General features: G+C 47.4%; 1 protein-coding gene across 1 annotated transcript; it reads right to left on the reverse strand.

Annotated features, from left to right (window-relative positions):
- Positions 1-1,081: 1,081 nt before the first annotated feature.
- Positions 1,082-10,692, reverse strand: LOC115660481 (uncharacterized oxidoreductase C663.09c-like). Its single transcript, XM_030581951.1, has 6 exons — positions 10,525-10,692; positions 9,647-9,698; positions 6,038-6,225; positions 4,986-5,144; positions 3,753-3,863; positions 1,082-1,303 (listed from the first exon to the last, which is right to left on the reverse strand). The coding sequence occupies exons 1-6, from the start codon at positions 10,690-10,692 to the stop codon at positions 1,190-1,192; spliced, it is 792 nt and encodes a 263-aa protein (XP_030437811.1). The 3' UTR covers positions 1,082-1,189.
- Positions 10,693-12,518: the final 1,826 nt, after the last annotated feature.

The raw sequence follows: 12,518 nt of genomic DNA on the forward strand, positions 1-12,518 counted from the left end.
TTGGTCGCTGTCGGCAGACAGGATGCTGGGCTGGATGGACCTTTGGTCTGACCCGGTACGGCCGTTCTTATGTTCTTATGACTCATATCCAGCTTCTCGTCCAGTGTAACCCCTAGGTTCTTTTCTGCAGAACTGCTGCCTAGCCATTCGGTCCCCAGCCTGTAGCAGTGCATGGGATTCTTCCGTCCTAAGTGCAGGACTCTGCATTTGTCCTTGTTGAACCTCATCGGATTTCTTTTGAGCCAATCCTCTAATTTGTCTAAGTACCACTCTATGCTATCACTACCCTCTAGCATATCTACCACTCCTCCCAGTATAGTGTCAACTCCTCCCAGTTTAGGATGGCTGAAATGTGAATCCTCTCACCACATGCCCCAACGGCTATAGAAGAAACTTGACCATGAGCTTGCACACATTTCCTACTCGAGCCAGCAAACAAAAGTGATTGGCTAGAACTCCTAGATCCTTGCTAGCAGAGCAACCCATGCAGCTCTCCGTGGTTTGCAGTGAGTCATCCCAGTACTGATGCAGTGGGACTGGGATCTTTGGTTTCTCAGCAAAATACAGACTCGACAAACATTCTCTCTGTCTAATTGTTTGTGACCTGTCCGCGGTTCATTGTGCAGAGCAGGGCCATCACACAGACACACTCACATGGTATGGCACTCATTTGTCATCCACAATGGCGGGCCTGCAATTCATGTTTTCCACCCAAGGTTAGGAGTGGCCCTAGCTGTTTTGCCAGCCAGGCCAGAAAATGTTTCCAATATTTTTGGCCCCACCTACTCCCGAGAAAGCAAGTGAGCATGTAAGCGTGCCCGTGCACGCACGCGCACACACACACACACAAACACACACACACACACACAGAGCGCCAGCCAGTTGGAGGGGACCCAAAAAAAAAAGAGCAGTTTTGTGCCCCCTGGAAGTTAGTACTGAGGGCAACTGCCCTTCTTGCCCACCTCTAGGACTAGCTGTACCCGCCTGAGGTATCTGAATATTCAGTCTCTAGATGGGTCAGTAACAGTACAGCAGTATTGAATTGATCTCCCACCTGTATGAGGGAGCAGCAGACGAGAAAGGCTCAAGAAATAGGTTGTAATTCAGCTCAGGTTGTTTATTGGGGTGTCAGGTACAGGTAACACTGCAGACACCTCTATGATCTAATCACACCTGGAAAGCTCATGTCTCACCAGGGATAGATTTGTCCGTCCCAGCCTATGAAGGAACCATTCTCCTTCTCAGAGAACGTGGAAAGCATCTTCAGGATTGCTTTAGTGGTTTCCTCCACGGTCTGTAGGGCCTGTAGGGTTAAAGTGACGCTGTTAGGTAGGGCAAAACTGCATCTTTCAGGCCATTGTTGCTGTGACACCCTGGCACCCCAATATTCACCACTGTCATGTAATCAGGATATGTTTTGTACTAAGTATGCTTTGTGATTCTTATTATTCTAAGTCTTGATCTGCTAGATGTTAATATCTCATTAGAGCGTATGTGCTATCGTCATATGTGAAGTTACAAAGTTTGGCTGTGTACGTGTTGCTGAAATGTTGTGAGGTTGAAAATACCCACAAGCAGCGTTTCAGCTGCAACAGTAGAAAGGCCAGACAATCTTAATGGCTTACTGAGGAAATGGACACAAGCACAAGGATTACCCCAGGAACTGTGAACAAAAGAAACCTCTGAGACAGCATGACACAATAGGAACTGTTTGACCCAGATCACAGCAGAAGAGCTTTCCAGCAAGTGGGAAGCAGATATAAAAGGGGGAAAGTGAGATCATGATGGGACCTCACTCTCCTGACAACACACCTGGGAACACCTGAGGAACAAAGACTGAACAGGGAGGAAATGATGGTTCCCAGGCTTGAGAGATTTCTAGCCTGTGTATGAAAACTTGGGAAACCCAAGCTGCAAAGCCAAGGCAGCTTGTGCCTTAGGAATCTGCCAACCTGTTTATCACGCAAGGTGAGAATTTGCTAATTCATATCCTACCTTTCTAGTACTGTATATTAAGCTCAGTTTGCAGTTTTGTTTATTTACTAGGTAATCTGCTTTGAGCTGTTTGCTATCACTTATAATCACTTAAAAAGTCTATCATTTTGTAGTTAATAAACTTTTTTTATGTTTAATCCAAACCACTGTGCATTTGACTAAGGTGTCTGGGGAAAATCTCAGCTTGGTTTCCACCAGCGTGCATGGTCCTCTTCACATTGAGAGAGAGGCGGACTGGGTGTTTAACCCATATAGTGGCCAAATTTGACCAGGGCAGGATGTACTGCCCTGGGGCCTAGGCTGGGAAGCTGCTGGTTAGAGACCCTGCCTGTGACTGCAGCTGGGTGTGTCCCTACCTGTGTGAATGCTGGTGAAAGTGCAGGCTGGAGGGCTTTTCAACTTGTCACAGCAGCACAGTGTGAGAGGGAGCCCAGGCTGGTGGGTCAGAGTCTCAGTGGTACCCCAGTTCCAGGTTGCACCCCGGGGGGAACTCATTACAGTTACTATGTTCTTAGCAGTGTGTGTATTCAGGATCAAGTCTCCTCCCTCAACATATCATCCTCTTAGCTTCAGTAGGGTCTTCAGGCTAAGTTGTCTTTGCAGATAGTTGTACAACGCTTACCACAATGGGGCTGTGGGCTCTGTGCTACCAAAATACACTAATAAATAATAATGTACTAAAATGAGAGTTGATGTTCCTCACACTTGTGCATTTATAGAGTCTTATCAAAACCCCATAGCTGTCAGTGGGGTTTGGATCCGTCCCATAGAATCATCCCAAACCATTAAAGGCCTTTGCAGTAAAGCAGTATGACTAATTTTGTATACACTATTTATGGATCACTTCTGGCGTGGCACGTGACAATGCTTAACTGCGTCAGTAAGAACACTCGGTCACACCTGGGCCAAGAGGGGGTGCAATGTTAGTGTTCTGATGTGGTACTTATTAATGCCCACTTTGCACTGGTACAAATGTGCAAGGTGCAGGGCAGTGGCAAATCAGGCCCACTCTGTCCAGATTAAACAGCAGGGGGAGTTTAGCTCAGCTGAATGTACTTCGCCCCCACATTGGACTTTGGCCAGGAAATTGCAGCTATAGAAATCAGTGGGAGTTAGGTGCCCAAATACCTCTGAGGATCTGGGCCCTTGTGGTCAACCCCCTGGCTCTTGCACACTGTGCTGTGGGTTGTTTAGAGGAGAGGGGGAAACTGGGCTTTGCAGGGAAACGCAGGGGTCAGGAGCTGGGGCAAACAGGCCAGTATACTTTGTCTGCTTTGTGCTGCTCCCAAGTGGGGTAAAGCAGGCAGAGTGTACTGGTGAATCTGGCCATCAGAGGTAAAATGACGAGAAGAAGTCAGGTGGATACATATCTTCAAATCATAGAAATCTCATCACTGGGTGACCTTCTCTTGGTTTATGTTTATATATGAAAATTCTAGTAATTTAACAAACCAAACCAAATTCCCAAACAAAAGCCATGTTAAACTGGAGATATGGTTATGGATATAGTAACTAAGTTTAACCATAACTTTTATTTCCTGGGTTTGTAACGTTTGTTTGGGGGATAATTACAACATCCCTGGAATAGTTTACCCTTATAGTATTGATACGTATTCCAGTCTTCCCTCCAGTTTAACGTAGTTGTGATCTGGGTGTACAGATGAGTCTGTGGCAGAATCAAGACCTCCCTGATGCGCTGTGGATGGAAGTGACCAGTCACCCTAACCAAGGGATTATAAACGTGTTATGACACCTACCGCTTCTGTTCCCATTCTGGTTTTCACCCAGCCAGGATGGATAGACGTGCAGAGAATCCCACAGTCTTTGTACTCCAAGGACAGGCACTTGGTGACCATGTTCAGAGCAGCCTGTGGGTGGGACACTCCATGAGCAGAGATAAGAGCACAGGACAGAGGGGCATCTTCCCTACAGGACATGACCCCTGATCCCACAGTACTGATATGCAAGGGTGGAGGGGGTGTCATCTGGCCTGGCAGGAGAGGAGATAAATAGCACTGAGAGGAATGTAAGGAGCTTCATACATAAGCAGTATTGCTGAACTAAAGGGCAGCTCCCACTTCACTCAATGGACAAACCCAGTTCAGCTGCTCGGGGCGACAGATAAGGTTACAACTCTGAGTGAAGCTATTCTGGGAGATCTACCCCCCCCCCCGCCCCAACATAACATGATGTCATTTTCTTAAAATATCCCATTAAAATCTCCAGGATTGCTTTCAATAGTCACTGAAAAATCGATGCTGATTCTGAGAGACTCCAGGCCCATCCTGGAGTGCTGGCAACTCTAGCAACAGATGAAAAGAAAACTTCCCGCCTCACAATAAATCTTCAATCTTTGCTGCCCCTGAGTAAAGGGTACAAGGCTGTGAGATACCAGAAATCTCTGGTTTTATCTTTTTATAGCCTGGAATGCTTAGCCAAGCGGAAACCAGGAGACCAATCCTGACAAAACGAAAGGAGTAAAATCCTTGGCTAAGCCCAGCTGTTGGCATTGGCTGTATCTGTACCTTGAGATCCTACACGGCTGAGACTCATCGAGGGGTTTGGTACACAAGGAACGGATGGCACCAGCAGCTGGTTCCAAACCCAGCTGAATTTCTGTTACCCTTGTAGCAATAACATTCCGGGCACTCTGACAGAGGGGAGAGGATCCCACTGAACACAACCTTCCTCACTGCCCAATGGCGACCAAAGCTGGATGAGCTTGGAAGCTGGTAATACATCCCGATCTCTGGTTTGTTGTTAAAGAATAATTCTGGCTAAAGGTTGACTATAAAGGGAGAGATGCATGGACACATGCACTGTATCTTTAAATCTGTAGCAAGAAGCTGGGCGGTAGGGGGCTAGAGCTCTGCAGGGAAGCTGGCAGGGGAGTCTGAGGTGTTCAGAAAGAACAGCAGAGGAGGCACCTGCATTGGTACAAGGAGGGGCTAGTTATGCTGGAAGGGAGTGAGAGGGGTCCTGTATGGTACCTTGCTGCAGCGGTAGCTGGGTATTTTCCGGAATTCCCACACTGGAACTACTTCTATGGAACCAGTTGTGCTGGACATGTTGAGAATGGCGGCCTTGCTGCAGCTCAGCCCTGTCTGGGTGCTCTGCTGGGCCGCCTTCTTCAGCAATGGCAGGAACTCCTGAGGGAGATATCGATGACTGTGTTATGACAGGGGTGACACTGCTGTACCAGGGAAGGAGCCCATCAGTGATGTTAAGGGTCAGGGAGAGGGAGGCTCTGAAGGTGGAGTCTGATTCAGGCAGGTTGGTGCATCCATAGTTCTTGGGAATATGATGACTGGGAAACTCTTCTATGGGTCAGAGTGTGCTCTTCCTTTAGGGAGCCTGCTCTGCTCCTTCCGAGAGGTGAGCCCTGCACAATCCATGTGCTTCTAGAGCACCTGGTCTGGGCCTGTGCCCAGCCTCTGGGTAGGAGCATTTTTAAGATGGAGATATGCCTATCTCATAGAGCTGGAAGGGACCTTGAAAGGTCGTCGTGTCCAGTCATCTGCCTTCATAGCAGGACCAAGTACCATCCCTGACAGATTTTTGCCCCAGATCCCTGAATGGCCTCCTCAAAGATTGAGCTCACAACCCTGGGTTTAGGAGGCCAATGCTCAAACCACTGAGCTATCCCTCCCCCACCATCACGAGGAAGGGGCTCCTTGGCAGGGCACAATCTGGCCCTCACTCTTATGGCTGCATGGGTTTCTGGTACAGCCTTTGAACCAGAAGAGAACATGTGATTATACTGATTGAAACATCAGGGGATAACAACCTATCCTGCAACCAGATAGTGGAGTTATTTAATTAGCCCAAGGGGTAGAAAACTGTGCTTTGGTGCTCAAGCTTCAAATCCTGCCGGTGGCCAGTGTTAAGGGATTTACAGAGTCTCCTCTGAGTCTGAAAATGCAGATCACCTTGTTTTTGAAAAATGAGTCAAAAATTTGCCCGAGCCAAGCGTCTCCTCTCGTTTCAGGGCAGTCTTGGCTCAGTGTCAAAGGAGTTTCCTGGTTGTCAGGTGTGTTCTTACCTGGCTCACCAGCAGGGGCCCAACTGTGTTCGTTAGGTATACAATTCCCATGGTCTCAGCGTTCTCATTCTCCATGGTGGTCACCCGTAAGATGCCAGCGTTGTTTATCAGGAGATTCAGTCCATGTCCTTGCACATGCTCCTCCACTTTCTGCGCAGCTGCCTTTATGCTGTTTGGATCTGTGACATCTACAGACAGCACAGGGGATTCAGAAACATCCTTCCTATGGCAGCTCTGCCCTGTCTATCAGCTCTACCAGCCCATTCACCTGTTGACCCTGTCTTCAGTTGGCCAATGAAAGCAGCCTCGCTCACTTGCTTGTATCTCCCTCAAGCTCCTCTGGGAACTCTCCTACGCTGCCTCTGATTCCAGGGGCAGGAGGAAATCCCTTGACATTTTTTTAAAAAATTGCTTAATCTCTTTCAACTGAATCCAGAAGAGCACCTTCCCTCTTATCCCATGGAAGCTTACTTTACATAAGAATCTTTGGTGAGGGACCTTGTCAAAGGCTTTCTGAAAATCTAAGTACACTATATCCACTGGATCCCCTTGTCCACATGCTTATTGACCCCCTCAAAGTATTCTAGTAGATTGGTGAGGCATGATTTCCCTTTATTAAAACCATGTTGATTCTTCCTCAACAAATTATGTTCATTTATACGTCTGACAATATTGTTCTTTATTATAGTTTCAACCAGTTTGCCTGGTACTGAAGTCAGGCTTACAGGCTTGAGCCCCGCCCAGGCTAACGCCAGCCCTCTAAAAGTGTTTGCTCGCTGGCTGCCTGAGTTCCACCCAGGCCAGGGCCTGCCTTTAAAGACAGGTTGTTTGTGGACTACCCCAGCCCAGGCCGAAGCCTGGTAGTGACAGTTGCTCACCCAGCCCTGTTGTGGGCTCCCGGATACCCAGTAGACTCTGGTTCGGATCAGACTGGGGCCAGCTAGAGTGGCCTCCCTCTGAGCGTGAGAGCGAGGGACCCCTACTTGCCTATTATATCAATATCCTCATTTAATACAAGGTACTCTAGTTCACCCATTTTATTATTTAGACTTTTAGCATTGGTATTTAAGTACTTTAAAAACTTGTACCCTTTTAGCTGTCTGCCATTACACAATGTAATTGAATGGGACTCTTTTTTATTTGACTGTTTCTGATCAGACCCTGCCTGTATTTTATCATTTTCCATCCTCCCGTCTCCACCTGGACATAGATATTCTTTATTAATAGATCCTCCCCTAAGGGATGTCTGAACCACGTGCTCCTCCACACCTGCCAGCTTTTCCCCAGCCCTTAGATTAAAAACTGCTTTAATGTTAAGTGCCAGCAGTCTGGTTCCATTTTGGTTTAGGTGGAACCCTTCCTTCTTGTATAGGCTCCTCCTTTTGCAAAAGTTTCCCCAGTTCCTAATAAATCTAACCCCCTCCTCCCTGCACCATCGTCTCATCCATGCATTGAGACTCTGCAGTTCTGCCGGTCTAACTGGCTCTGTGTGTGGAACTGGGAGCATCTCAGAATGCTCCTATGGAAGTCCTGGACCTCAATCTCTTAACTAGTAGCCTAAATTTGGCCTCTAGGACCTCTCTTCTATCCTTCCTTGTGTCATTGGTACCTACATGTACCATGACCACCGGCTCTTCCCCAGCACTACACAAACATCTATCCAGATGTTTTGAGAGATCCGCAACCTTCGCACCAGGCACGCAAGTCACCATGCAGTTTTCCCGGTCATTGCAAACCCAGCTATCTATGTTTCTAATGATCAAATCGTCCATTACTAATACCTGTGTCTTTCTAATAGCTGGAGTTCTCTCCCCCGGAGAGGTATCCTCAGTGTGAGAGGACGCCACAACATCATCTGGAAGGAGGGTCCAAACAATGGGATCATTTCCCTCTGCTCCAGTTGGGTATCCTCCTTCCCTGGGACTTTCATCCTCCTCAACAGCACAGAGGCTGTCAGACCAGGGGGTGGGACTGTTCTACTGTGTCCTTGAAAGTTTTATCTGTGTACCTCTGTCTCTCTCAGCTCCTCCAGTTCAGCCACTCTGGTCTCCAAAGCCTGTACACATTCTCTGAGGGCCAGGAGCTCCTTGCACCAAATGCACACACACGCCACTTGCCCACAGGGCAGGTAATCATACGTGCTGCATTGGGTGCAATAAACCGGGTAGCCCCCACTCTGTTGCTGGACTTCTGCCTTTCTGCCTGCATTGTCTTCTTACTTCTGCAGCTGGTTCCTTCGTTGTTGTTTTGTTTATATCAAGGGGGTGGTTTTGGTTTTTAAGTTTAAAGAATGTTGAATTCTAGCCCCTTCTCATGCTCCCCCTGGAGAACTCCCTCGCAAAACTCCCCTGGTAACTGCTCCTGTTCACTAGCTCCTCTGGTTGCTTAGAAGCAGGCTTTTTAAAGCACTGGTCTCCCTGAGTAGCCCCGCCCCGTAGTTAAGGCTTGATGGGGGCTGTAACAGGGTGCTGGCTTAAGGGGCACTGAACCAGCCCCTGTTAGCTCAGAACCTGCTGGAAGAGCTCTCATCAAGGGGAACTGGCTGGAGCTGGCAGGGTGTGGCTCTTAAAGGATCCCGAGAGCAATCACCTGTGAGCCTGCTGAGAGGAAGGCCTCTAAAGCTAGCAGGTAGGAAGTAGGAGGGGGAACAGGAAAGTGAGGAGTGAGGGCCTGTTGCTCCCAGCTGCTGTAAGAGCAAGCTGTTTCCCAAGGGGCTATCTGACTGGTATTGAATTGGATATAGCTGTATATATGTGGGTGTGGGAAAAGACTGGGAAATAAAAGGGCACTGGTGTGTGACTGAGTGGTCTCCAGCGAATTTGTACCGCGAGCAATGGAGCGCTCATCTACAGGTGCTAAAACCTGTAGGGAGGCTTAGGGATCACAGCCTTGTTAAGAAGCTCTCAGCCTTGCCTAGCAGGCCACTAGGCTCACCACACACATGGTCAGCACACGGTCCCCCAAACAAACAGAGCACACGGTATACTTCAGTCAAGCAGCAAGCGCACCACAAACACAAGCATCATCATTATACTTTTTCTGGATCCAAATAGAAACCCACAGCTTTCAATCTAATGTGGCTTTTATTTTAGATCCTGGAAACCCATAAGAAAGAATCAAAGTTCCCATGAGAGAGCACAGTGTGTCTCGCTCCTTGGTAACAAGCTGCTGAACCTTTGAGAACAAAATGGCTGCTGGCTCTGCATGCAGGGAGAGGTTATTGGAATTTTTGGGCTAGGAAACTGCAAACAATGTTGCACAGGGACACATGCCATGGGGGCATTGCAAGATTTGGCAGGAGAGGAAATATCAGTCCCTTGGGCACACTTAATGGAGACTTAGTGGAGAAGGCATAGGACCCACACTGGGTTTGTACCTTTAGCCCTAAAATCATGGGTCTCTTCCACTTGAGTTAAGAGTAACTTTATTAGCGGTGAGCCATTACAGGGGGGCAGAGTGGGTGTGAAGTGCTCCACTCTGAACTGTTAGTGTTTCACAACCAAACACAAGTGTGGCACCACATTGTGCTATCCATGGAGAATTGGGCTACTTGTCTTCCTCCCAAGCCCACCCCTGTCTGAACAAGTAGATGCAGAGATGGCTACATACCCAGCTCCAGGACCACCAGGTTTGGATGCTTCAATGCCAGCTCTACGACCTCCTGGGAAGAGAAACATTTTCATTTGGTTAGAAAAATCCTGGAAGGTAATCAGGGTCTAGGACAGCTCTGACCTCAGCTGCAGGTCTGGGATCTGCAATAGAGAATGCTGTGCAGTGCTTGGGGTTGGGTGAACCCCTCAAGGAAGGTGCTGGTGACTGAGCTGGGAAAAGCCAATTCCCAGAACTCCCCTGTCCCACAACAAGTGGCATGTGGATGAGTGAACCAGATGCCTCAGAGAGGCTTCTCTGCAGCCTTCTGCAGTGAGGGTGGGATGTCACAAAAGCCCTGGTGCTTACAATTCCATCACATAAGAATGGCCCTACTGGGTCAGACCAAAGGTCCATCTAGCCCAGTATCCTGTCTTCCGACAGTGGCCAGTGCCATGTGCCCCAGAGGGAATGAACAGAACAGGGAATCATCAAGTGATCCATCCAGTGGTGCTCATTCACAGTTTCTGGCAAACAAATGTAGAAATGTAGGCGGCCAGGGTGATTTCTCTGTCCTGTCTCTGACACAATCAGCCCTCTCTGGATACATCTAGGGCATGGGGTTTATCACAGGCCACAGTGGAACATTTTATAACAAGCCCCTTGTTAAAATATTGGTAGCATCTTGCCTCTCTATTGCTGAGCTGAGACACACTAGCATTCGAGTTTTACTGTGAGTTCTGAGTTTTCCATTTGAGCCTCTCAAATGCTTTTAAAGGGAACCCGCTCCTTATCTGATCCTGTCTTTGCAGCGTGCACTGCAGGGAAACCCAATTCGCAGGCTGTTTCTGGGCCATCTGCTGCTCAACCTTCCTGTAAAGACCAGATTTCATCCTCACCTTGCTTTGGGATCCAGCCAGCTCCCTGGTGGTGGCAAAGATCCATTTTGGTGGATTTGGTAGCTCTAGAAATCGCTTCACAAGTCCCAGGCCAATTCCTCGATTGGATCCAGTCACCAGAACACTCCCGACAGTGAACTCTGTCTTCCTCACTGAGCTGCAGCTCATCCTAAATAATGGTGCTTGGGCTCCTCCTAACACCAGTGTTGGATCTAGAGATAAGCCTCTTGATTAAGTTATGTAGTGTTGGCAGTTCAGAGATTTGAATAACTCCACCCTTACTCAGACACCTTGATTACAAAAGCGAAACCAATTAAAGGATACTAGGTATGATGGGTTTGGTCACGGAGATCCCTTTGGGACTGTCACCTGATGTGCTGAAATTACCTCTGAGCCTGTTTTCCCTGCCAGCTTGGGACTCCAGAATTTTGTCTTGTTGAGCCAGACATAGAATCCTGCCTTGTTGTGCTGCAACACAGGCCCAGGGTCTGGGCCATGTCCCCAAAGCTGCCGACTTTAACTAAAAACAGCTCAGCAGGTTATCTGTCTCCAGCACCCAGACGTCCAGCTCCTAAAGGGATCCAAACCACAAATAAAACCGTTTTACTCTGTATAAAGCTTATACAGGGTAAATTCGTAAATTGTTCACTCTCTGTAGCAGTGATAGAGATGCACAGCTGTTTGCTCCCCAGCGTATTAATCACTTACTCTGGGTTTATCAATAAACAAAAGTGATTTTATTAAGTATAAAAAGTAGGATTTAAGAGGATTCTAGTATTAACAGCCAAAACAAAGCAAGTCACAAAGTAGAATAAAACAAAACATGCAAGTCTAAGCCTAATATTAAGAAACATTGCAGGTAATATCTCACCCTCAAAGATGTTCCAAAAAGCTTCTTTCGCAGACTAAAAGCACTAAGAGTCCTGTGGCACCTTATAGACTAACAGATGTATTGGAGCATGAGCTTTCATGGGTGAATACCCACTTCGTCAGATGCACATAGTGGAAATTTCCGGAGGCAGGTATAAATACGCAAGCAAGAATCAGGCTAGAGATAACGAGGTTAGTTCAGTCAGGGAGGATGAGGCCCTCTTCTAGCAGTTGAGGTGTGAACACCAAGGGAGGAGAAACTGCTTTTGTAGTTGGCTGAGAAACTGCTGAGCTTCAGTTCATCTGCAAATTTGACACCATCAGCTCAGGATTAAACGAAGACTGTGAATGGCTTGCCAACTACAAAACCAGTTTCTCCTCCCTTGGTGTTCACACCTCAACTGCTAGAAGAGTTTTTAGTGTTTAGCAAAGTTATGAATTTAAGCTCCCAGGCTTGTCTTTTGAAGGTGCTGTGCAGCTTTCCTTTGAGTATGAAGACTAAGAGGTCAGCTATACACTGATTGCTTTGTGAAAAGTGTTGATGATAATGACACATGTGCTCTGATTTTCATGGATTTCTGGCTGTATGTCACACTGTATGTGCACCTTTGTGTGCAATGACAACAACTATGCAGCTGAATAAATTAGCGATGTGTGCAAATGGGCACATAGATACTTAATTGTCCAGCTAACTAATTTCCACTCTGATTCATGGTACTTGCAGGCACAAACAGTAATGGAGTTTAGCCCACGTGCAATCACAGTAATTGCAGGCACAAATTATAATGCAATTGAGTTCAGGAGCTGTGGGTTTCGTTCTTTGGAAAATCAAGCCAGCCACGTTTGCACTGAGAAACTACATGATCATAAGAGAGAACAGTATCAATGTCAGCACTCCCCTTATTACGTGATTCCCTCTGCTATGCCGAGGCTGGTGCGGGGTATCTAGACCATTCATTTCATTCCTCTTTTCTCTGCTTGTTCTTCCTTGTGTGAACTTGTTATAAACATACAACTAAGGGTAGCGGACGGTTAATCCTTCCTTTTCCTGTAAGGGTTTAAGAAGCTCAGATAACCTGGTGGGCACCTGACCAAAAGGACCGATAAGGGGAGAAGATACTTTC

This window comes from Gopherus evgoodei, chromosome 12 (genome assembly GCF_007399415.2).
Source record: "Gopherus evgoodei ecotype Sinaloan lineage chromosome 12, rGopEvg1_v1.p, whole genome shotgun sequence".
Taxonomy (NCBI): domain Eukaryota; kingdom Metazoa; phylum Chordata; order Testudines; family Testudinidae; genus Gopherus; species Gopherus evgoodei.

Bases quoted from the DNA above. Each gene is read 5' to 3' on its own strand.
- LOC115660481 (XM_030581951.1), bottom strand. From the start codon at position 10,692: ATGAGCTGCAGCTCAGTGAGGAAGACAGAGTTCACTGTCGGGAGTGTT. The intron at 9,699-10,524 runs GTGAGGATGAAA...TTCTCTTCCCAG, and splicing joins TGGCTGGATCCCAAAGCAAG to GAGGTCGTAGAGCTGGCATT. The intron at 5,145-6,037 runs GTAAGAACACAC...TATCTCCCTCAG, and splicing joins GGCCCCTGCTGGTGAGCCAG to GAGTTCCTGCCATTGCTGAA.